General features: G+C 36.8%; 1 protein-coding gene across 10 annotated transcripts in view; it reads right to left on the reverse strand.

Annotated features, from left to right (window-relative positions):
- SLIT2 (slit guidance ligand 2) overlaps nucleotides 1-26,921 on the reverse strand; it is a 260,841-nt gene that overhangs the window by 38,544 nt on the left and 195,376 nt on the right. For all 10 annotated transcript variants that reach the window (XM_054633202.2, XM_077177664.1, XM_077177662.1 and 7 more), the window contains 10 exons: nucleotides 21,596-21,670; nucleotides 17,001-17,144; nucleotides 15,293-15,436; nucleotides 13,995-14,161; nucleotides 13,081-13,213; nucleotides 8,206-8,274; nucleotides 6,151-6,222; nucleotides 5,857-5,928; nucleotides 3,676-3,747; nucleotides 1,074-1,237 (listed from right to left, as the gene is read on the reverse strand). In XM_054633202.2, coding sequence (XP_054489177.2) covers nucleotides 1,074-1,237; nucleotides 3,676-3,747; nucleotides 5,857-5,928; nucleotides 6,151-6,222; nucleotides 8,206-8,274; nucleotides 13,081-13,213; nucleotides 13,995-14,161; nucleotides 15,293-15,436; nucleotides 17,001-17,144; nucleotides 21,596-21,670 — 1,112 coding nt within the window. The remainder of the gene's footprint in view (nucleotides 1-1,073; nucleotides 1,238-3,675; nucleotides 3,748-5,856; nucleotides 5,929-6,150; nucleotides 6,223-8,205; nucleotides 8,275-13,080; nucleotides 13,214-13,994; nucleotides 14,162-15,292; nucleotides 15,437-17,000; nucleotides 17,145-21,595; nucleotides 21,671-26,921) is intronic.

Here is a 26,921-nt window from a genome sequence, read left to right on the forward strand (position 1 = left end):
ACAAATTCTGACAAAGTCCCACTGCTTTGCTTTTTTAAGAACAAAATGACAAAGGGATAAAGTTCACCTTTGAAGATACATTAAATGATGAATAAGTCAAAACAGCTTCAAGATTACCTAGACACTGAGAATAAGTAACTTCTAAAAGACTAAAGATCATATTCATCTGATGCCTCAGAAATCACCATGAGCTTAGTAATGGCTTACAAATATTAGAACAGGGTTTTTTTTTTAATTGGATTTAATTTTAATTTTCAATGTTTTTAAATCAGGACTACAAAAAATGAAGTGACAGTAGAAGCTTTCTCTGTTTTCAGAATATTTAAGAGGGGATAAATCAGTGGAATAGAGAAAGATTTAACAGTAGACAAACCAAGTCCTTACTTGATGTAAGAAAATGGTACTTTTCTAAAAAGTAATAGCACAATTCAGAAAATGAACCCAGGAATTAACAGACAATAATATAAGTTGCCATGTAAATGCCAGCAACACTGGTACCAACATGGAGTTAAATGCCCTGAGACACTGCCTGTTTAAAACATTTCAGATCAAGACCTCTAGAGTGGTTATCACATTCCTTTTTCTACCTTTATATCTTCGTTTGGTTTTGGTCTGGCTTGGTTTGTGCTTTCTTCTGAAATATCAGAGATATATTATACATTTAATAGCAGACTGCAAAGATTGCTGATGTATTTACAGTTTTTATGGTGAACAACTTACAGGAAAAATGCTGAGGAAAGTGTAGATGTTTAGACTCTATTCATAACAGAGGCAGTACAAAGTACCTGTGTACATCCTGTATTTGATGTACTACGTACATCTTGAGGAATACTGTACTGCAAGTCCAAAGACTTTTTTCTCTATTTTAAAAGAGATAGGAATTAAAATGTTTAAAATAAATACATTTCCTAAATGGAACCAATGGCTATATCCTTAAGTATAAGTGAAAAGGCTGAGTTAAGATGCTGTAATAAATGTATTTTGAGTACAAAAGACTCATAATTTACAGCTCAACTATTTGTAAAAATTAAAAATTGACACTTTGAAGAGAAAAAAAAAAACAACAACAGTACCTTGGCAAGTAAATTTCTTAGAAGGAGTTGTGAGAAGAAGTTTATCTGCCATTTCTCCAGGACCAGCGCAACGTGCAATACCAGGTTCTTTGTATTCTGATTTTACCCAGTCAGACAGCCACTGCATATTACAATCACAATAAAGAGGATTTGCACCAATAGCCCTATGGAAAAAAGACAAGTAAAGAGGGAATCAAGTTTTAAATGGCTGCTTTTTAAAAAAGAAGCCAGAAAATGGCAAAAACCATTCAGAACACAAACCTGCTCTCCCACAACAAAAATACCTGTTACAGCACTACTGTTTGGATTTGGGTTCTAGATCAAGAAGTGATAGTTTTAGTAGAAACATAGCCCAGAAATGTAGATACACTTAACAGAATTATGTGTGAACTTTGGTGAGCTAATACCAACTAGATCTGTTTCACTGTTGGTTTGTAACGGTGAAGATCAGCTGCAACAGCAGAGTGAAACTGATCCTGGGCAATTTACCAAGATAACAAGAATAAAGTATTTCTCTTGAAGCAGTCAAGAAAATTCCACAGAATTCTGCCGTGATATTTCTCCTTTTCAGTTTATGGCTCTCAGACTGGTACAAACCATCTGTTTCTAAGCTTCCAAATTGGATTTAATTATTTCCTCTTTGGAGCTGTCTCACTGAACTCCCAACTATGTGCAGAATTCTGTAAGAGTTTTCTGCTGCATAAGTAAATAAAACCACATTATCCTAGCTTTGTGGTAGTTACATAAGAATTGCTTCATTATGAAAGTAAATCCATTTCTTTAAATAAGGATCCTTGTGATTTTTTTAATTAAAAAAAAATTAGCTAGAGATCTTCAGAATTAATTTCTGTAACAGATTTTTAAGTGTTTATTTTCTCTGCTATAAACTGGAAATCTCTTAAAACTCTGAAAACAATGAGACATTGTGTAGTTAATTTGGAGGATTGAAGCCTTGTGCTATTCTGTAAAGATGTACTCATGTTCCTTTCAAGAAATACAGTAATCATGGTCTTTTAACAGATAATCTCAACATGTGCAAACACTATCAGATGGCTGTATTAGAACTTCCTCTTCTCCAGATGTTTCAATACTTTCCACAGCTTTGAATCAGTGGGTCTTCCAGAGATACAAGAAAGTCTTTGGCAAGCAAAGGCAGTAGGAACCACCAGAGCTGAAACACTCTTTTCTGCCCCACTGAGCAGAAAGCCCTCTCATTTTAACTTTTTAATACATTCAAGCTGTACTCAAGAAAATATGCATATTTTTCAGTCAGGCTTAAGTCAGAGCAATTAAAAAAGGAGATTTAGTAACACGGGAACTTCCCACGCAAGCAGAAATACCTAGAATTTGTCCATTCTGTATTTGCAAAAGGGGATGTCAACCTGAACTAACACAATTGTTCTGCTAAAATCAAAACATTAAAAAGGATAACTGGTATCCATTAAGAAAACAGTTGTTTTCAGCAACAGCAACAATCAAATCTATCCAATTTTTACTGATATTTCATGCAGATAAATTGGTTTAATAGTAGCATTTGAATGTATTATCAATGACTGAAAGCTTAATCAGAATGAAATTTCTGAGAGCTAAATGTAAATGGACAATACTGAATGAGAAACAGATAATTAAGTTTTTCACAACTGCTGCTGTTCAGAAAGTTAAGCCCCCAGATATCTAAAGGCACTAGTTAACATACTCCTCAAAGTCCTAATTATCCAAAAACACCACGAGGCTTGCAGAAGGTAGCTTGTTCTGATTTAGGTTCCCAATGAAAATTAAAAACTGGAAAACTATTGTCTCAAATTATGTTCTGAAATCAGATGTGATGTGTTTAGTGTCAACAAGATGCTGACAGCGAATCATAGAATAATTTTCGTCCATTTCTCACCTCCTGCACAAAGCAGGGCTACCTTGGTAGTCAGGGTTGCTCAGGGCTGTTTCCATCTGAGCTCTGAAAATCTCCAGGGATGGAGATTCTCCTGCTTCTTTGGGCAACCTGGCTGAATCATCCTCACAGTGAAGAATTTTTCATTATGTTCAACTGGTGCAGGTTTTGATGCTCTACTCTTCACCTCTGAGTCTCCATCATTGCTGTAATCCTTAGAGGCTTGAAGAGTTTTAGGTCTTTCCTTGGCTTCCCCTTCTTCAGGCTGGAGAAGCACAGTTCCTGTAGCTTCTCCTTACAGCTCACACAACCAGGCCACCTCCCAACCCTGCTTGCCCCTCTGCTGGATTTGCTGTAGCTGATAAAGATCTGCTTTGCACTGGAGAAACTGGACATATGGTCCAGATGTGGCTCTTGGAGGGCCAAGCAGAAAGGAGTGAGCAGTATTCTCAATCCCCTGGCTGCTCACTTTCAAATTCAGCCCAGAGTGTCTTTAGCCTTCATTGCCATAAGGACACGGGGCAGACAAGTTCAACTTGCAGCCCAAGCAGCAAGCCCAGGGTTTCTCTGCTGAGCTGCTCTCTGGCCAGTGGCCATCCTCTACACAAGCACGAGCTTCTTCCAGAGAACTTTGCATTATATCTTTGTTTGGCTCTATGAAATTGGCTAAGCATAACAAAAAAAACCAAAAATACAGTATACAAGCTAAATACTCACAGGTGTGATAATGCTGAAAGATCATTAAAGGCTCCTTCAGGAACAACAGAAATATCATTGCCATGTAAAGACCTTAAAGAGAGAAGAAACACAATAATATCAATGCATAAAAAACCATCAGGTTAACTTGGCAAATATTTCATCTTCTTTCAACAGTTTTCATCTTTTCACATATTTTTTTATTTTTTTCTTCCAGTTCCTCAGTGTTTCCAACTGTTCATGTTCATGTTTTTTTTTTTTTTGGTAAACTCTAACTGGCAGCCTACTTGTCATTTGATTTTTTTCATCCTGGGTTTTCATAAGAAATAGAAATACTGTAATTATTTTAAAATTTAAAAATAAAAGTTGATAAAAGTAGGCACAGTTATGCAAAGTAACAATTTGATTTAGAGATAGCAGATAGCAAAAGAGTTTTGGATTTTTCAGCATCTCCCTGAAATTTCCATTAATTATGTTCATATGATCTTTTTAATCTTTCATGGATTCATAGAACATACAGACATTGACTGTTAATAAAAGTATTAACATTTTTGTCCAAATTTGATATAGAGGTACAAAATTAAAGACCTCATTAAGCATCACTACTGGGATTTCTTTTGTAGAAAACCTGCTGGTTTCACCAACCACATGAAGTTTATCAAGGGCAGTTGCTGGATTCTGCACCTGGCATGGGGCAATCCTGGATGTAGGTTCAAACTGAGGAATGAGATGCTGGAAAGCAGTGCCAGGAAAGGCATCTGGGCATCCTGGTCAGAGGGAAGTTGAACATGAGCCAGCAGTGCCCTGGCAGCCAGGAGGGGCAGCCCTGTCCTGGGGGGCATCAGGCACAGCATGGCCAGCTGGGCAAGGGAGGGATTGTCCTGCTCTGCTCTGAGCTGGGGCAGCCTCACCTTGAATATTGCAATTTTGGGTGCCACAGCAGAAGAAAGATAAGATAAGAAAGATAAGAAGCTAATACAGGTTGTCCAAAGAAAACTAATGGTGCTGTGAAGGGCCTTCAGAGGAAGCTGTATGAACAGGGACTGAGGTCACTTGGTCTGTTCAGCCTGGAGGAGATTGAGGGGAGACCTCGTTGCCGTCTGTAAATTCTTCTTGAGGGAAAAAGAAGGGGCAAGCACTGATCTCTTCTGTCTGGTGACCAGCGACAGCACCCGAGGGAATGAAGCTGTGTTAGGGGAGGTTTAGATTGGTTACTAGGAAAAGATTCTTCACTCAACCACCAGAAGGTGGTTGGGCACTGGAACAGGCTCCCCAGGGGTCACAGCACCAAGTCTGATGGAGCTCAAGAAGCATTTGGGCAATGCTCTCAGGCACATGGTGTGACTCTTGGGGATGATGCTGTGCAGGGCCAGGAGTTGGACCAATGATCCTTGTGGGTCACTCCCAAGTCAGCTCATTCTGTGGTTCGGTCTGTGAAAAGTATCTCTCCTTTTCTATAAATTAATTCATTTACATGAATATCTAACACATACAGAATTACAGTTCTTGAAATGATCCATATTGTTATTGAATAACTGAAGTTATGAAAACACAGTTGGATAATGCCATGCTTTAGGTATTTAATCCAAGCAAGTATTTAAATGGTTATAAATGACCTACATGGAGGCAAAAATTACATGTTCTGCTGTGGACTTTTGAAAAGGAATTTTTGCAGGCTTTCTTCTTAATGACAAATTAAAACTGTAAATGAGACTGTTCTTTATTTTCCTGTGTCCATTTGGTGCCCTGTCAACTATGTTTTTCCTAGTGGTAAAATGGAAAATCTTCTTGCAACCAAAAAATCAATTTAAAATTGATTTTAAATACTTAATAATGACATTATGGCTTTGGAAATACTCCTACATTAAATAAAACAAGACAAAGAAATTTACTGTTGCAATAAAAATATTCAAAATTCAACTGCAAACCCCCCTGATATATACTGAAGGAATTTATGCATATGGCATTTTTGCTAGACTTTAGTGCTTCTAACAAGGAAGAACATAACACAAGAAAAGAAATACAGCTACCATTAAAAATGAGAAAAGTAAAAACTGCATGTCTTAGATTTTTAAGGCTACATAATTATCACTTCTGAAATATTTGATAGATTTTATAATCTGCTAACTTCTTATGGTTCTGTTCTCTTCTGTACACAAATTAAAATTGTGGAAAATAGCAATGATTAAAAAAAATACTTACAACAACCTGAGTGATTTCAACCCATCAAAAGTCCGTGCAGGAATACATCTTAGGCGGTTGTAACTGAGAATTCTGAAAATATACAAAATGCTGTCAGCAAGTGAATCAGTTATTCAGTAAACTATGCAGAGCATGACCAAAAGCAGCTTTTGCACACATAGCTAGTTAGGAAACAAGTTATTTTACAGCCTCCAAACCAAGCAAGTTTTAATGTCACCTAAACACCCTTTCTTTCCAAGACACAAACCCCACTGTAATGCTTCCAAAGAGTCACTGTTACATGTTTAAACTTACAAGGTGAGCAGCTGAGTCATGTTGCTGAAGCTCTGATTAGAAAGAGTGCTGATTCTGTTGTTACTTAAATCTCTAAAAAATAAATTCAGAAATTCAGACCTTAAAATGACTGCCCCAGTCCCAAAACACTGTAAGTTAAACAGACACATTGTCATTAGTAGAAGTAGTATTATCATTGATATAACTATTCAAAGCAGCACCTGTTTTTATTTTCACATGCCATATACAAGCCCAGCAAGCGTTTAGCTTGATGAATAAAAAGCTTTTCCATTTCAACACAGATGAAAAAGCAGTGCAATGCATTCTAATACAATAGCAATGCTCATCATGCTACCAAGTTAATAATGCAATACTTCATCAACTCAAGCACAAAAATGAAAGTAACGTTTTAAAGTGGAAGTCATTCTAGTCATGTCCCTCATGATACCTAAGTAAATATCATTTAATACTCTACTTAACATTTACATGATGAAGACATCAAAGCCCAGAGCTATTATCATAAAGAACTTAGATTTACAGCAAAAGCCTTAATTTCTTTGTTCAAAATTCTAATGAATAAAATCTTAAACACAATTATGATGGAAGCTGTAGTGGTATGCTGGTAGCTTCAAAGATGCTGATTAAATGTGAATACTGTCTGTTCTTTATTCTCATATTGTGCTTTACTTCTCTTTTTATGTTGACTATTTCAGTATTGTTTCATGTATTTTGTGGTGAAATACTACCCTTTTTTTTAGAGGGAACCTTGATATATTAACTTAAGAGCACTGTTGAATACGTATGCAATATACATATTTCCCCACTTGAAATTTTCATGAAAGCATTAAGATGACTGACTCATAATAAGCATATTAGGCAACTATAACAGACAAATGCATTCAAAAGAGAAGGAAAAAGATAAAAATAAACAACTTTCTTTGTTAATCTGGAACTCAGGAGAGTTGTATGTAATTCTATTTTTTGACCACAGGATTATGTACAGTGGTTTCTTTTTCCAAACACAGCTGAGGAACATTTTCAACTACATAACAGCAGTATGAGTAAATGTACAGAAGACTTTAAAAAAATGTGCCCTGCAGGTCTCATAAATGGAGACTGTTAATACTCATTTGCATTCTATTCACCATTCATGAATTCATAACTTCCCTAAACTATTCACGAAGATTTCCTACAAGTTCTACATAGGATAGACTGCAAGGGTTTTTTTTCATGATATTATTTGAAAAATACAAAAAGTATGGGTTTTAAAAAATATGTGACTGTGACTTCTTTTGTCTAACATGAGGTAAATAAAGGAAATCAAGTTCTTGTTTTTGAATTGTTCTAAACCCAGTGAAAAATGAAATTTAAGGGATTTGGTTTCTCCCCTCACTTTTCATTCTGATTATAATGAAACCACAAACTGCTTTCAGGTTGTAACACATTTCAGCCTCAGATGGTATAAATTTTTATACTCCTAACAAAGACCATGGAATTACAGCTGGAATTACAGGCATTTGCATATATAGTCTTCCTGTTTTTCCTTGCTGTACACTTAAAAGGTACAGAAATCATATTCAAATCATCCATGAGGTGGAGGTAATAAATTTTAGAGCAACTAGAGTTTTGCCTAAAATCACATAGTGAGTCAGCAATTGAGTTGCCAGCAAGGCATTTTAGACAAGCTCTCCCCTTGGGTCATGAAAACCATATACTGTGGGAGAAACAATTACCATGAATTTAAAAGATTCTATGTCTCTTTTGAGCTCAACTATAATTTTTGCTTTGCTATTTTGTGATGTAATCACTGGAATAAAATATCGATGCTCATAAAAGGTGACTGAGTATATTATATGTACCATGTGATAAGTAGAATAAAATATCCTCACTTACAAAAAATGTTTGGGTATTTTCTGAAAGATACGATACATTTTACAGGCTTTTTCTTAGAAATAAATTCAGGTATAATTGAGTAAGTATAATAAAGTATAATAAATACTAAAAAAGTATAAGTAACTATAATAAATTTTGTTTTGCTTTTACTTCCAGTAGAGAACACTGCTTTAAACTACTTACATGAGTGTCAAATGCTTGTAGTTGGAAAGCTCTTTTGGAACTAGGGTAAACTGATTTCCATCCAAATAACTAAATCAGAAAAACAAAACAAAGAGCATTATGTATTTCATTAAAATAGGAGCATCTTCATCCACTAATCTCAGAATCCAACCGTAAAGTTAATATCAAATGAATGCATACTCTTCCATTTTATAAGAAAACTTGCTTACAAATTTTGGTTTTTAGAGACACAACTGAGGATTTGTAGCCTAAGATCCAAATGCTATGAAGTAACTGCATGAAGTAACACAATAAAAATATCTCTTGCATTATATTTTCTATTATTTCAAAATGACTGCAAAATGAGGTCTTTATCATCTCCATTTCCCACACACCTACAGAGAAAAGGTAAATCTAACTTCTGCAAATCACATTAAGTGTGGATTTTTAGATATCATAAGAAGAAACAGACTAGAGCATTGTACAGGTAGTCCTTTACACTGCAAACAGCAAGGTCTAGTTTTATCTCTAACAGCAAAGTCATTTGTCATGCCTATGGTTCAGGTCACCTTTCTTAATTTATCCCTGTAAATTTCATGATACATCAGTACACCATGCTACAGTCCTACTCCTGTGAAGTATGTTAGTGACTGAAGACAGCAATCAATTACCCTTCACTACAAAAGTCAGATTTTTTTCCCCCTCTCAGTAGGTTCACAGCTCCTGTATTATACTGCTCACTCTTCTTCCACGCTCATAACTCTCAATAAGAGACCTTCTCATCCTTAGAGTTAATGGGTTCAGAGCTCTCAAACTGCAGCGGCACCGGCAGTACAGGCAGAGGAAGGTAACAAGCCTTGCCTAAAAAGCTTCCAGTGTGCAGCCAGACATAACAAAGTACAAGTACAGGGGTTCTTCATGTAACCAGGGCAAGTAGTTCAGAGATTATAGGAACTGCTGAATTTACCTGATGGTTTGAAGTGAAGCAGATAGTGGCAAGAAGATTAAAGGTTTCTCAGCTGGGGAAAATGACTTTGCTGATAGTGGTATTACTTATGTTTCCTGGAACCCAAGTGGAAACTACACCCTCATTATCCCTATACAAAGAAGATATTTTTGCCATCCAAATACTTGCAACATGTCTGAGCTAAGAGCAGTCTTTGATAGAGACAGTTTTAGTTTTATTTTGAGCTTAATATTTTTACGTATGCTGCAGCATCTTTGGAAACTTCAGTCTTGACTAAATGGATGAGCTGAAACACAGTTCAATGTCACAAAAAAATATCTTCATCTAATCAAAAGGCTGTCTTTCTTTCTTCATTTTTTTCCTTTGGACTATGACTTTCTAGGGCTGCTTGCCAAATCCAAAATGTGTCTCAAAAAACCTTATACTATGGTAATGATGGTGAATAGAGCATGGGCTTATGCAATTAATTATTAAAATCCCAACTTTTAAAATTTTTGATGAAGTAAGTATTCTGAGGACATTCTTTTATCAACAGATACATTAGGTTATATTACTAAGCTTCATTAGAACTGAAGTACTACAAGTATCCACTTGCCTGATAAAAATTCCTTCTTGTTCAAAAGAAGCAACTATTAAGATATTTTATAAAACACATGAAGAGTACATCTTAGAAGAGAAATGCATGCTAATGAGCAAGAAGAATCAATCAGTGTGCAACTGTTAACAGGAACCACCTCCATTATTCTTTTGAAAAATATGCTGAATTGCATGCTTAGACACTAAAGCATACAAAAGTGGAAACAAATGAATTTTCAGTCACAGGGGTCCACTTGCAATTCCATAAGCATCTCTCTTTAGCTGCTTTGCTTTACATTGCATTGATGACCTTATATTGCCAAACTGCATTTATACCAAACTGTATTCAAGAAAGTCATCCTCTCTTTGAGGAAAAATAAAATAAACCACCAAACAAAACATAATGAAGTTGCAGGTTTATATACCTATACCTGTGTGCTAATTTGAGATCTTAATAATTTCAATTTATCGATGGCTAAAGACTTCTAGATGCTACTAAGCACCAGACTAATAGTGGGCATCTCAGAATATTCTATATAATACCAAACCGTAAAACAGTAGAATTTTTCAGTTACTTATGAAACATATTTATGATGTTTTCTGGAAAAGCACTACATTAACCAGCCATTATGAAACATTATTAAATACCTGCCATATGTAACAAAAACCAACATCTTTTTTCCTGCAAATAATTTGGATTTCTTTCAATATTGTGACCTATTTGATCAAGAATCAAAACAAACTAATATCTAAATTTTAAGGTTCATATTTTCCCTTTCATAATGCATTAAGTTTATCTGTATGGTGTTATGAGCAGTTTATTCAGGTAATAACTTCAAACAATACCTAAGGTAGCAAGCTCTTTTTTTCTGTCTGTTATTGTCCACCTGCATATTCAAATAGTATCTTTCATAAAATGCAATCTTAACAATTTTTCTCATAGAAAAAATGTTTCAATAGGTTGATAAAATAGCCCAGATTTTATAAAACTGCCGATGTGAAAAAGAAGACATTCTATTGAAACCAGTATTTTTGCAATATCACGAAACTATCATAATCTCTGCGTCATAGAATATCCTCAGCTGGAAGGATCACAGAATCATTGCATGGGACCTTTGGAGATAATCCAGTCCAAACCCCCTGACAAGGCAGGGTTACCTAGAGCAGGTCACACAGGAACACATCCTGGTGGATTCTGAATGTCTGCAGATAAGACTCCACAACCTCCCTGGGCACCCTTTTCCAGTGCTGTCACACCCTAAATGTAAAGAAGCTCTTCCTCATGTTGAGGTGCAGCTTCTTGTGCCTTATTTTATGGCCATTAGTCCTTGTCCTGTTGCTGGGCACCATCCTGTTGGCACCAGCCTTTGAGATATTTGTATCTATTGATGGGATCCCCTCTCAGTGTTCTCCAGACTACCCAGGCCCAGCTCTCACAGTCCCTCCTTGCCTGAGGAGAGATTCTCAGACCTTCATCACCTCTTTTGCCTCCATTGGACCCTCTCCAGTAACTCCTTGTCTTTCTTGAACTGTGGAGAACAGAACTGAACACAATACTCCGGAACTGGCCTCACAAGGGTTGAACAGTGAAGGAGAATCACTTCCTTTGACCTTTGCTGGTTACATTTTTCCCTAATACACCTCAGGATGGAGTCCAGCTCCTGGCTCTGCTCAGGACAGCCCCTAGAATAACACCATGTGCCTGAAAGCATTGTCCAAACACTTGTTGGACTCTGGTAGGCTTGGTGCTGTGACCACTGCTCTGGAGAGCCTGCTCCAGTGCCTGACCACCCTCTGAAGAAGAACCTTTTTTTGGCATAATTTTACTTCACACTGATGTGAAAGTGACTGGTTTATAGTTACCAGAGTCAACCCTCTTGCCCTTCTCAAAAACTGGGACTTTTTGCCAGCTTCCAGTTGACTGGGACTTCTCTAAATTACCAAGAACAGATAGAAATCATTTAGAGAGGCCTTGTAATGGCATCAGCCATATTTTTGAGTATTTTTGGATTAATTTCATCAGGCCCCACAGACTTAGAGAAAGCCAGAAGAAGCAGCAAGTCCTGTGCAAGTTTGGGGTTGGTTGGGTGTTAATCATTCTCACAGTCATGGTACTTCAGCTCAGGGCATTGGGACCCTCAGGGCTGATCACTGGTGTTGAAGACCTAAGTGAAGAAAGCAGTAAATATCTCTGCTTTGTCTATGTCCCTGCTTGTGAGGTGACCATATTCACGGAAAAATGGACCAGTGTTATTTTTGGGCTGCCTTTTGCTATTAAGATATTTTAAAAAGCTCTTTCTATTGTCCCCAGCAGTACTGGCCAGCTTCAGCTCTAACTGGGCCAATTCTCTTCCTACAGCAATAAGCAGCACCTCTATATTCCCCCCATGTCACCCATTGGATGTACACTTCTTATTTTTCCCTTAGCTCCAGAACATCCCTGCTTGGCTGAGCTGGCCTTTTCCCTCACCTGCTTGGCTTCTGACATTTTCTAATTGCTTGCTCTTTAGCTCTTAACAGGTGGTGCTCAAAAACTGACCAGCACTGATGCACCTCAGTACCTTCCATGGACACCTTACTAGCTCCCTGAGCAGCCTGAAGTCTCCTCTCATATTCAGAGTTGAAGTTTTGCTGGCACTTTTCCTCCTGTTGACAGAGATTTTAAACTCGACTGCTTTATGACCACTGTGGCCAAGACAGACACCAGAAGCCACTTTACTCACAAGACTCTCTTATTAGATATGCAACAGATCCAGGAGAGCAGCTTTCCTACTTCACCCCATTAGTACCATAAAGCCATTGTCTAGGTGTATTTAACTCCTTGACACAGATGAAGGCCACTGATTTAGAGGATTAAGGTGCTTAATTTAGAGGTAAAAAGTATTGAATAAGAGGTATAAAAAACACGTTCATTATGAGAACACATTCATGTTATTGTTTTTCCTTTTTCATGTAATTGAACTTCATTCCTTTCTAAACAATGACCAGAGATTAATCAGATTCACTGTTGCCCTTAATTTAACCCATTGTAACATGATATCCACACAATTATACAATGGTTCAGTGCTGGGGATATAAAATCTGAGAGTGATTACAATTTTATCCACATATATTTTTAAAGCTTTAACTAAAGATAGTTCTTAAGAGTGGTTTGGGACTTACAAAGCATTGCTAATTCAAACTTGACTCCAGTTTCTCAAGATAATGTGAAAGTCTTTATAAAGCAGTGGATTAACAAATTTCAACTCATCTACTAAATTCAACTCTTCATTTTCTTTTCCCCTCATTCTTGACACTGACAATAAAAATCTGACAATAATTTTCATAAAAGTGAAAAAAAGCATGCCACTTACAGTTCAGTCACATCTTTTGGGATGCCTTTAGGCAAAGCTTTCAGACCTTTGTTGCTGCAGCGAACTACTGTGTCCAGACAAGTACATTCTGCAGGGCAGCGGGCCAGGGGCGAACAGCTATTGTCATCATTTCCTGGTTAATAAAAACAAACAGATGCTAAGATTGCTAATAAATGTATCCTCAGTATTAGCAGCAATAGCCCACCTGAATTTTCTTCAAGTCAACCTGAATTTTCTTCAAGTCAAACAGCATTACAATATCTCAAGGTAAGGAAGAAAAATGTAATAATCTATGTAAAACATCATTCCAAGAATTTACATTTCAGGTGATGCTTTACTTAGCACAATGCTGTTTTACTAGGTAAGAATGCTATTATATGAAAAAAAATCATTAAAGACTAAATCCTAAAATTAAAGTCAATAAACTTAGAAAAGTATTAAAACAAGTCTTTCAAAAAAAATATACAGCCTTGAAAATTGACAAACCAGTAATGCAGTAAATGGAAGTATGTGTGAGAGATGCAAGATAGCAGCATCTCTTTTAATTAAGAGTTAATGAAGCCACAAGCTATAACATGTCATGTTATTTGATCAAGTAACCTGAAAGTGTGCTTGATTCAAGCCTTGGTGTTTGAAAATATTCTCATCTGTACAACAACATTTGATCAATTTTATTTTATACTATTTCTAAATTGTTAATTACAGTACTGAAGATAGGCAAGGAAAACTTTTGAGGGTATATATACAACAGCCCATGCTTGCTGATCATCCAAAATCAAATGGAAAATTTTTAAACTGACATAGAAACTGAGCAGGAAGGGCTTTAAAGTGCAGTACTTTGGGATCTGTGGGATTCACGCAGCTATCTATAGGAAAGCTGAAATTATAAAAGGTTCAAAAATTAATTTCCTTACCATCATCACATGTAAAATCCTGAATTGCCACATCCTGGATGGGAATCTCCTTGAGGAAGTAGGGTTTCTGGCAGCGAGGGTTCCCTGTCACAATGCGTTTCTTCCTTAGCCAGTCTCCAAGCCATGCCAGGTGGCAGTTGCAGTTGAAGGGATTGGCCAAGAGGTTTCTGAGAACCACAGGAAAGTTTATCTCAGATGACACCATCCTTTCATCCCAAGGATTATACTTCTATTTTCAAAAAAATTTACTTTAAACACTGTTTTCAAACAATAATGTGTGCAAACCATAGGTGAAAGGTGTAATTTAGGCTCTGTGTGGTAAATCTTGATACAACTTGTTTAGAAATAATTTAAAACTGTCCAAGACCTGACTTCATGTCAAGCCACCCTGTACCAATAATGCAATAATTCCATATAGAGATGGAGGCTGATTACTTTACATTATTAGCTTTAACCTGACAACAGGCATTCCATTCATTTATCATCTCAAGATTTCCATCTTTTATTTGCTCCAGAGAATAAATTTCCGTTCTGAAGTGACAGCTAAGCTGATTACATGCCAGTTACAAAAATGAATTTACTTCTAAAAGCCACAGTACTTTTGGCATCTCCTTATTTCAGCACAAACATATTGACAACTCCATTATTTATAAACATGTCACCCTTAATATGCAAAATTAGCAACTGGGGGCAAAGTGTCACTTTCCTTGTAAAAGGGGGATTAAGTATTTTCCTGAATGATGCTACCTACAACCAGCATTTCTTCATGAAACTGAGTGGCACTTTGCTTACTCTTTTAAATTCCCTTAAATCACATCACATTTAAATTAAAAAAAGGATGCTTCTTTTTATAGAAAATGAGACTGAAGCTTCCTTATAAAACACATATGAATTAAGATTTTCAGCAGGCCAAGGAAATTGAAGCTAGTAACTGGGTGTCACAGGGCAGAAGGACAGACAATATCTAACCAGCTGTGTGCTGCCTACGCAAAATGTGGACTTCTACCCTGGTTTAGATAAGTGGGCTTTCATGAGGGGTGTGAACAGGATGTTTTTTCTGCATTCTTAGACACTTCTGGAAACAGCCTAACGCTTTATCAAAGAGCACCATGAAAACATACTCTTCATGTGCCCAAGATGGTGCAGAAAACAGAATTTCTCAAAACTGCCTCTATGAAATGCTTTTATCCCTGAACTTTACTAAGTGCTGTGAAATCACTCATCAAAGTAATGAGGGAAATGCCCCCCAAAGGTCAGAGATGCAAATGTGGTTATGGTAAAAGACGAGCATGACTCACAGCGTGGAGAGCGAATGCAGCGTGTCGAAGGAGCCGGGCGCCACGGTGGTGATCTGGTTGTCATACAGAGAGAGCAGGCGCACAGAGCTCAGCCCTGTGAAGCTGTCATTTCCCACACAGCTCACCCTGTTGCTCCTCAGCATCCTGAGAAAGAAGGATCAGCATTTTTGAGCTTAGCCTGGGCAGGGACCAGGGCTGAAGTGGCTGCTGGAGTGAGGGCCGAGAGGTGTGACCACAAAGGGGCTGCTGCCAGCGAAGGGACCCCAGTGCAGTGACCCCTGTGCTCCTGTCACCTCACTGAAGAGACTGAGTGCAGTGTGTGTGGAGCAGGCTGGAAGAAAAAGGTGGGTGGGTAGCTTTCATAGAGGCAAGGGGTGTTTCACAGAATCACAGAATGGGTAAGGTTGGAAAGGACCACTGGAGATCATCTGGTGCAACCCTGCTCAAGAAGGGTTCCCTAGAGCTTTTCCCTAGAGAGTTACTCAGGATTGCATCCAGATGGCTTCTGAGTACCTCCAGATGAGACCCCACAACCTCTTTGGGTAATCTGCTCCAGTTTCCCCTAAGTGTTCAGGTTTTTTTTCTTTTCCTTTCAATACCAGCAGCAGTAACTATGAATTTTTAATTGACAAGAAATGAAAATGATTGAAATTCCCCAAATCAAAAAAAACACTGCAGCCCTCTCTTCATACTTCGAAGGACGGTGACTCCAGAACTGTTATTTATATAGAGTAGAGGCTTGTACCAGCTTACCTCCTCTTGAGGTCCCTTTGACTTCATTTTTCTTAGGACAGATTCTAGAAACCACTTCTACTGCATTCAAAAGCATTTCATTCAAGTGAAATCAGCATTCCTCCTCATTATGACTCTAAGACAGTACACATTTCAAAATCCTAAGCTATTCTAAAATCCCTCAAATTTCTCTAAAACTTAAGAACTTTGAACTCTGTTGTTCTCCTCTCTATCCACCAAAAGATGGCAATTTCCCCCCTTGCTCTTGTATAGGACTAGCTGCTTTAAACAATTTAGCAGCTTTAACTGCAAGGTTAGAAATTGTAGACGTGATTTATTTAAAATACCTAATGTCTATGGACAGCTGAAACCCCAAAGACTATTCAATCTTGGCTCTGGTCTGCAGATCAGAAGGGCAGGCTCTCTGAAGAAGGCCAAGATGCTGTAGATTGTATAAACATATTTTTTGAGTGGAAAGAACTAAACTGCTTCATGGAAAGAATGAAATAAGTTCAAGCTATAGTGCTTTTAATCTTGCCTTCACTGTTGAAATGACAAAAAGATTACTTAGGAGAGAATCATTTCCCACATTTCAATACACACCAGAACAATTTCTTCCTCCAGCAAAATTCCCAGTAATGGTTGAATTGAATGAATCAGACTCCATTACGTAAAATGTGTAATTCCCATGCAAAATTCTGTTACTTTGATGATTATTTCCATTTCCATTTCTGAAGTTGGATGTTTACCCATTCTCAACTATTTCATTGCTTTAGAGGAACCAGTATACCCATAATTAATAACTAATAAATTAGTATAATGTATAGCTTCTAGTAAAATAGAAATAAAAACCAAAATATGCTTGAATTATCCATAACTAATTCTCCAAAATAATTTTTTTAGGACAGATACAATATTATTCTCAAAAATACCTGTGAGAAAAGGAGAATAAAATCACACAAATAAATATACTTACAGTGTTTTGAGACTTTCTAGTCCTTTGAACATTTTGTGCTGAACACTTTCCAAGCGATTGCTTGTGAGCAATAGTTCATTCACACCAGAGGCTCCATCAAATGCTCCTTCTTCTATATCTGTAATCTTGTTATTGCTCAGGTTTCTATTACACATTAACACAAACAGACAAGAACTGAGGGGATTTTCTTTTATAAGTGTCCTAAATTAACTGTTAAATGCTCCAGTCTGAATTAATTCCAAGAAAGACTTAGAATCTTAGTTTTCCACTAAGCTTGGAAAAGATCTCCGAAATCATCAAATGTAATCTTGATGCAGTAGCCAAGTTGTTGTGTAAAAGAACAAAATATAAATACATCATTCAACTTCAAACCAGTAAAAAAATAATCAATGCCCTTCTAAGGGCATTGATTAAGGAAGCAAAGATTTTTAAAGTAATCTTTGGAAGATGGTTTTTAAATAGTGGCAATTACCCAAACTATGCTGCTGCCACATAAGAACATATTTTCCTAATTTTGAATCTTATCAGTAACTATATTTTTTCAGGTCTCCAGCCTTTGTAGCATTTTTAGATGAATTAATAACAAAATTATACTGTATGAGTACAGTACAGCTAACCTCTGATTTATTATATCTTGATAGAAAAATATAAGAAAGCAGTATAAACAGCAACATATGTAAAGGAAATGTGTGAATATAAACAGTACATGAAATGTTAATAATTTATGACATTAGTTAGAGATGAGGGCTTATAAGCAAGATAATTGCATGTATCTGCAATTTGCCTGCAAAGTGGATCAAAATGTCGGGAAAATTACCTAAAATATTGCCAAAATACTTAGTGTTTACAATTTTAGTTGAAATATGGAAATTAAATCCCAAATGTGTAGTATCTGTACTATATATACACAAAAGCAAACATATGCAACAGCACATATTTTCTTAAATATTTTTCATAATAGTGCCCTTTTGTTTTGTTTGTTTCATGTAATTATTTACACATATTACAGAAGTACATAGCTACACATTAAACAGTGTTATAATACACTACTGAATATTAAAAATATCTTAAAACCTCCCTGAGACAAAGTGTGTGGAAGTAAAGCTGAAGACTATTTGATGGAATTAATGGTGTCGGGAAGAAAATCAAACATTATTTGATGCAATTTCTAGAACGGTGTTTAATTCATTCAAAACAAGAAAGATAATATTTGTTAGGAAAAAAACCCAGGAAGTTGTGGCTTAATCTTCAGTGCTGACTACTCTCTCTAGACTAGCTGAAATGTAACCTACACCTTGCCTGTGATGAAGTACACAATCATCTCATCAGTTAGGTGGGATAGGACCTTTAATATCATCAAGTCCAAGCATCTAATCCAGTACTGCAAAGTCCATTACAAAAATGTATCCACAAATCTTTTAAATTTCTCCAGGGATGGCAACACCACCACTTCCCTGGGTGACCTGTTCCACTGCTTGACAACCATGGAGAAACCAAACTAAACCTCCTCTCCTGTGATTTGATATCATTTCCTCTCATCTTGTCACTTGTCCCCTGGGCAAAAAGGACAACCCCCACCTCACTACAACCTCCTTTCAGATACATGTAAAGAGCGAGAAGGTCCTCACCGAACTTCCATTTCTCCAGGCTAAACAACCTGTTTCCTTAGCTGCTCCTCATCACACTTGGGCTCCATACCCTCCAGCAGCTAGGTTACCCTTCTCTGGACTCTTCCCAGCACCTCAGTGTCTGGTAAAGAGGAATCCAAAACTGAACAAACTACTCAAGATGTGCCCTCACCAATGACGAGCACTGAGGGACAATCACTGCCCTGGTCCTGCTGGCCACACTATTGCTGATACAGGCCAGGTACCATTTGTCTTCTTGGCCACCTGGGCACATGCTGGTTCATGTTCACCTGGCTGTTGACTGGCATCCCCAGATTCTTTTCTGCTGGGCAGCTTTCCAGCCATTCTTCCCCAAGTCTGAGCACTGCCTGGGGATGTAATGTCAGTGTAGGACCTGGCACTCGGACTTGCTGAATCTCATACTGTTGGCCTTGGCCCATCTATCCAGCCAGTCCAGATCCCTCTGCAGAACCTACCTACCCTCCAGCAGATCAACACTCCCATCCAACATGGTGTCATTTGCAAACTTGTGGAGAGTGAATTTAATCCTCTCATCCAGATTATCAACACACGCATTAAACACGACTGATACGGAGCCCTAGGGAGCACCATTTGTGACTGTCTGCCAACTGGATTTAACTTCATTCACTACCCTCTGGGCCCAGCCATCCAGCCATTCTTTTACCCAGTGAAGTTTATGTCTGTCCAAGCCATGAACAGCCAGTTTATCCAGGAGAATGCTGTGGGAAATGGTGTCAAAGGCTTAACTAAAGTCTAAGTAGACAACATCCACAGTTAAGGCTTTCATTTAGTTTCACAGTGGAGCTGTTCAGTCTGCAAGGTGCTGTGGAAGACTGGAAGCAAGAAATTCATTATTTTTAATCTCAGATGGCTTGTCAATGTCAAGCCCTCAGTTTCCTAAAACCTTTTTGTTCTTGCTGTAACATGGATACTACTTCATCCACTTCACATAGATATTTTAAAGATTAATGTTGCATAGCTAATCAATGTTGCAGTGCATACACATGCTTTATTACTGATGAAGCATCAAATCAATGAAACAGTCAGGCCTCAATTTTTTAATGTCATCTGTGCAGAAAGATCTTTGCACCTATTTTAAACCTCCATAAGAAATATGAGCTTCACAGAAATACAGAATTCACTCATATTGCTGTCTCTGCAACATCAGTACTTCACTTTCTTCCAGTGATGCTTAAGCAGTCACTCTATTATTCTCTCAATGGAAGAATGTTGTAACAATTGACAACTGTATTAGGAAGTTATGGAGCAGTATTATTAAAATAGTTAACTCTTCATTAATATTTTTTTTCATTTTTTTCCCTATTTAATTAAACAGATTTTAAAGCCTTTGGGAGTTCCAACAGACAGCTACATTAAGACTGATTAATATTCATGCTTTTTTTTTTTCCCTTTTGTCTTGAACACATCCTCAATTTAAAAGAAATATTGTTAAATATGAAGATCTGATATATGTATAAATGTGTGTGTATGCATGTGCATGTATGACACATCAAGCCGTTTATTTCCTAGAATCCTGCAATCATAGAATGTCTTGGGTTGCAAAAGACCTTGAATATTATCTAGTTCCAATTCCTCTGCTGTAGGCAGGGACAACTTTCACTATAAATACAGGTCCTTAAGGGACACCATTTGTCATTGATGTCTTTGGGACTCTGAGCCACTGACCATTACCCTCTGGATGCTGCTGTCCAAACAATTTCTTATCCATCTAAGTCCACCCATCAAACCCATCTCTCCCCAGTTTAGAGAGAAGGATGCTGCAGGGGCCCATGTCAAAAGCTTTAGAGAAGTCTTGATAAATGACATCTACAGCCCTTCCTTTGTCCACTGATGCTTCATATTGATACTTCATATTTCCAAAGTACACTGCAGCTGTAAAAAGTGCTAATCTGAGATTCTGATTCTTGAAGATTGAAGAAAACGGGGTATCTACTGCATAGCACCAGAAAACTGTTGTGCCAGACATTGCTATATTTTTTTCTAAGTGTTGCAGCCCAGTTCAAAGTGGTAAGGTGTACTCAAGTAGAGAGGTCAAAGGCAAGTTCATTTTATATTGTTGGGGCTTTAAAAATATTTTAATCAAAAAAAATCAGTAATCAATATTTAACTAATTGTGACCACACCATCACAGATCTGGTTAAGGGTAACAATAGTTGAAGCAATACTATTGCTCCCTTAAGATTTTGATCACTAATACTGCTCTGTTACAAATGGTAGTCTCAAGGTGACTACTAATTTGTTTTTACTTGCATTCTTCTCTTCACTACTATTTATGTTTGGTTTAAAACCTGAAATGATTGAGCACAGATTCACAAAGTCTAACTAAATTATCTACCTTCAAACGTGTCTTTTACATAAGCTAAAGAAAAGCTTCTCATAGTCTTATTTTTAGCAACACTTGCAATTGGTAAGATTATAAACTACTGTTAGAACATTAACTGTTAACCTGGACTTACATGGATGACCTATCAAACCACTTTTTCTCAGTCATTTAAATTTTGATATTCCCCTCACCTAATGACCGTTTAATGAAGCACAGAATCAATGGCATGCCCTTAATGTGCTGAAAGAGGCAAAATTGTCTGGTTAGAGAATAATACAGGAAGTTACAAAAGATTACTGGAATCTCTTCTAAGCAGCTTATACTGTGAGCTCCCTGCTGTGGCTGCATAAGAGACCAGCTGGCTGGATGCTGCTGTGAAGGTGCTGGAGCTATACACCATGGGAAGTGGCTGCTGGCAGTGCCAAGCCCCAGACAGGAGAGCTGCCAACTCTGACCTACCTCAGGGATTAATTTAAACCCATTCTTGATTTTTGATTGGAATAAACTGAATCTTTTGTAGATTAGAACTAAGAAAGGTGGAGAGTCACAGCAAGGAGCTAATACACTATCTGAATAGACAAGGTCATTGAATTTGCACTTACATTTTTCGCAGCTGAGGAAGCTTCTTAAAGATTCCAGTAGCTTCCAGGACTGAAAATTCATTGTTATTTAGTCGCCTAAAAAAAATTATACAGCAATTTCAGAAAAAAAATTATACAGGGATTGATACAGAATGTTCCACATTATATGAACTTTTCAGTCTGGCTTCCCTGAACATCTGATATTTAACTGGTATCTGCAGAACAATTCCTTATATAATGACAGCTCTAATTTTGATAATTCCTGGGAATGAACATTCTCATTAGTTAAACTTAGGCATACATAAGACATTTTCAAAACCTGATCACAGAACTTTGCACAGCTAAAGCTGAAAAGGAATATAAGATGTGTTTTTAATTTTCAAACAAGAATGTAACTAAGGGAGGATTCCATGGCAACTTATAAATAAAAGTCTTTAGAAAGACATATAAACCACTGAAGATTAGTCTTCAGTTCTTAAAAGGATATCAGGTGGAGTCTGCCAGACATCTGGAGGTACTCACAGAACACTATTTACAAGAATGAAAGAATTACTCTCCTTTTGAGTAGGGAATGAAACCCACCGCACAGGTCTTCCCATGAATTTAAAAACACTTCCCTCTCCATGATTTATCTTCATACCACTACAGCTGGCACACATACATTGTTTAAGGCAGCATTAAATACCCTGTAAGAAGGTATGCAATGAGTGACAAACACAAATATTCAAATAGCTGGGCATTTCTCTTTCCTGCAAGGCTTACAGTACAGTATACCTTTAACAGCAGCTATGTTAGGGGACCATCTACATTTCAAACAATACCTGCATTGACCTAGTACTCCCTATTTCCTCTCTTGAAATGAAAACGGAAATTATGAGTCTTAGATCCTTTATATGCTCTAATAGAGCCATATTATTAAGGAAGGGAGTCTGTCCAGCATTTCTTTAGAAATCTTAAATAGGAAGGAGAAGATAGGACTGACAAGATCACTGTGAAATGAAATTCAGCACAATTGTAAACCCAGAATGCTTTTCAGAATTGCCTTATTGCAAGACAAGTTTAAAAAAAAAAACAAACTAGAAAATTAAAGAAAGCTGTTCGTTCATCCTTCCCTTCTGTTCATTCTCATTGATAGCCAGAAGGGAAATGAAGGTTGTAAATCTGAAGGTATGGTTGTACAACAGTTTCAACATGGAACCAAACTGAAAGAAGACAGAAGTTTTTTGGATATACACAAAACATTTGTAGGTCACACTAAACTATAAGGAACATGAATTTCTGAAGATGCTATCACCTCTAAAAATCAGACTTAATATGATTTTTAGGGGGACCATATAAAATACTTTTGCATATTCTAAATTAATAAAGTTATTTCTTGACTCTAAACAGACTTTTCTTTACCCTATCTATCAACAAAAGAACCACTGACCATTCTATAAATGCTGACATCTTCAAATACTTTTCAAGTGTTATACCATCTCGAATGACTTGATAATGAAAACATTAACTGATTTTAATAATACTTACTTACTCTACTGCAAACATTTCTAACCCCACTGAAAAATGCAAATAATTTGATAATTTATCCTTTGCAACAATCTTTTACCTGTTAGAAGTAATTTACTTTGTCTCTCCCTCAAGTTTCTTTCACACAAATGCCTTCAACCCTTCCAGTATTCTTTTCTATGATTCTTGTTCTCCTTGAATTTTATTCCAAGCAATTATATCCATCTTGAAAAATGAAGTCTTGAGCACAGTATTGCAGCTGATCCTTTACTATTATTGCTATGCACAGTACAATAATTATTTCCTATAATTTACATTCTACATTCCTATACATATATCCTGAAATGAAATTTGCATTAGTGCCCAATAGCACTCCTTCATCTTTATGGTGTGTGATAACCACATTCTTTTTTCTTGACCTATTTGCTGTTTATGCCTCAGTCTTGTACTTCCAGTACTAAATAGTTCTATCTAATGTCATATGTAGAATATTAATTTTATTTTATTTAAATTGTATTTATTTTATTTAAATTAGTCCATATACAATGGGATCAAATTTATTACAGATAACTGGAAAGTTTACAGATGTGATGGGATCTCCATTCTGTATCTTAATATTATTTTTGAGCCCAGTGCTCTTCACTGGTAAAGACAGCAACTGTAGTTATTACCCATCACTAGATCAAGAAAATGATCTTAAAATTACTTTTACCTGGTTTGTTGAAATAAAGTACTGAAATACCATTCTCAAAATCAAAAATAAACAGAAACATTTGATCTTAATGTCTACATATTCTGTTTGTCTGGATTATTTGATTCTTTTGGCTGTTTTAGTAACACAATGGCTAAGATATTGCATGTTTTTGAATAATATTTGAACCTTCCTTGAAGCCTATATACTGCAGTGATAGTCATGCTTCCTAAAACTACCTTGTTAGGTGATCATCTATTGTAAAATCATTATAAAAATTGAGCATATAAGACTGAAATTATTTTTTATTTAGCATTTCTCCTGGGGACTTCATTTTGAGTGATTTCTGAAATGCTTCCTGCGTTTTCCTACATTTTAGAAATCTACCTGAAAAATATTTTATTTTTGGGGTGCAATTACAGACTTGTACTTTACATCAAATACTTTACTGTCAGATTAGACAGATCATTCAATGTTTCTCTGGAAGACAGTGAGCAAGGGACAAAATGGGAAGTGAGAACAGCAGTTAATTGGTTTAGTTATAATTTTTTTAACTTTTACAATTAAGTATCTGTCTTGAGCAATATTCATATTTTCTAAATTTTTTTTTTTAAAAAGGCTTTTTGGAGGAAACAGGGTTTTTTCACTGTGGTATTATTGCTGTTACAATTTACACAATAGACACTTTTTTAAGAGACTCACAGGATATGCTGAGTTGGAGGAGACCCACAAAGATCACTGGGGCCAGGAACTGGACCCAGTGATCTTTGTGGGTCTCCTCCAACTCAGCATATCCTGTGAGTTGCCCTCCTTTGGACTTTGTTGCCCTCCTTTGGACTTTTTTCCTTTTGATCTTCATTTCCAAGCTGAGATTCAACTCCAAGCATCACCCTGCAGAAATTAGTCTAGGTCTCCTCACCACCTACAGAAGCATCAATGTAATTTGTCTCTAACTACTGTTTCTATATCACATTTTGTGGACAAAAAAAAAAAAAGAAAAGAAAAAAAGAAGGCTAACTAGCTGCTATTCTCATACATGCCAGTAAATATGCAAACTGGAAATCAAAGAATGGTCCTAGAGCTAGACTAGGAAGTCTCAGGATGAACAACAAAGTGCATCAAAGACCAGGACAGGAGGAAACAAGAGGAAGAGCTATAACTTTTGTATCAGTGAGGCAAAAACCAAACTAATGTATTTGGCTAGAGCAAATGGATTTTTAGCAGAAGTAAAAAAAAATGAAGACACAATTTCTCTATCCTCTCTGGAATATTTGCAAGACTTGAAATTTTTATTACATCAAATGACTTGAAGAACAATCTGCACAGCCTATCAAGTAGAAGGCTGAATAATGACTTTGTTACAGTTAAGCACCATCTAACTTGGATAGACTGCTGGAAAGAGAAGGGCTCTTTAATGCTAAAAAATATAAAGGAAGCAGTAATGGAAACTGAAGAGAAGTAGAGTACATCTAAAACTAAAAGTTCCCATTAAAAAAAAAATTAAAAGAAGTGAAAGAAAACAAATTCTGTAACAGTCTCAGGGGAATGGTGGATTTTTTAATCCACTAACACTTTCAAATAAGACTGGATATTTTCTGAAAGAAGTGCTGTAACTTCATATTTAATAAAAAAAAAATTTGTCAACTGAAATTTGAGTGTTTAGGATATAGAGTAGATGAGGCTTGATTATTTCATTATTCCTTCTGAATTTAACATGTAGGAACCATAATTATAGAAAGAAAACACCTGACAGTATATCTTCCACATGCAAATAAATTAATCTAAAAAAACAATTAAAATGCTAAATTAAAATTATAATTTCTTCAGAGAAGAGACAATTAAACATGATTCCTCCTAAATATCAAAGTAATGCATGCTTAATAATGTCAACAACTCCATTCCTCTTTTCTTGGTTCAGTAACTTCATTTACACAACCACTACTTGATTTCTTCCCACACTTTAACCTGTTACTTATTCCATCAGCTTTTATTCTTAAATTAAACAATTGTATCTCAACATATTGGATAACATAAAATGTATTTCTCCACTGAATTCTATCTCCCTTCACACAAGACTGTATCAATTTTTTTTTTTTCTCGAATTGTAATTTTCAGATTTGTAATAGGAACATGTTGTGGTTTAAACCCAGCAAGACACCATGTTCAACACAGATACTTTGTTCTCTCCTCCAGCATACGGATCAGGGAGAGAACCAGAAGGGTAAAAGCTGGAAAACTCATGGGTAGAGATAAAGACAGTTTAATAGGGAAATCAAAAGCCGAGTAAAGAAAAACAAGAAATTAATTCACTGCTCTCCACGGGCAGGCAGGTGTTCAGCCATCCCCAGGAGAGCAAGGCTCCTTCAATTGTCTTGAAAAGACAAAGACTATCATTCCAAATGCCCCACTCTTCCTCTTTCTTCCTCCCCTTTATACACTGAGCACAATGTCACATGGTCTGGAATATCCCTTGGGTCAGGTTGGGTCACCTGTCCTGGCTGTGTCTCCTCCCAGCCTCCCACGTACCCCCAAATTCCTTGCCAGCACAGCAGTACAAAACGCAGAAAAGGCCTTGGCTCTGTGTAAATCCTGCCCACCAAGAACCAAAACATCTCCATATTATCAACCCTCTGTTCAGCACAATTCCAAATCATAAGCCCATACTGTAAGGGAATTAACTCTACCCCAGCCAAAACCAGCACAGAAAATAATAATACTAAGTTCAACTCCTTCTCCCAGATTAGAGACAGAAAAAAAGTCTCCATTTGTGTTTCAAAAATATTTCAGTTTTAAATCTCTTTTCCTGTCCAGATGTTCAAAAACTCAACAATAGTCTCACTATTTCATATCTGATTGCCATAGTGTTTCTTTGATGAAGGCTGTGGACTGCTCTTTTAAGAAGTGTGCCATCCTGGTGCTCATCTCACCCCTGCAGGTGACAACTTGATCACAATAATCTTGTCTCCACATCTCTACACTGCTTTACTATGTCAAATCAAAGCCCCTTTTTTTGTCCCTCAACATTTTGCCTTGTTCTTTAAACTGAATCTCCTAGGAAAACAGCTATTTCCTTCCACCTTTGCTCTGCAATGACAGTCACTTTCATCTACCTTTCTGCCAATCCTTCAACCATCTCTGCATTCCCTTTTA

Source organism: Agelaius phoeniceus, chromosome 4 (genome assembly GCF_051311805.1).
Source record: "Agelaius phoeniceus isolate bAgePho1 chromosome 4, bAgePho1.hap1, whole genome shotgun sequence".
Taxonomy (NCBI): Eukaryota; Metazoa; Chordata; class Aves; order Passeriformes; family Icteridae; genus Agelaius; species Agelaius phoeniceus.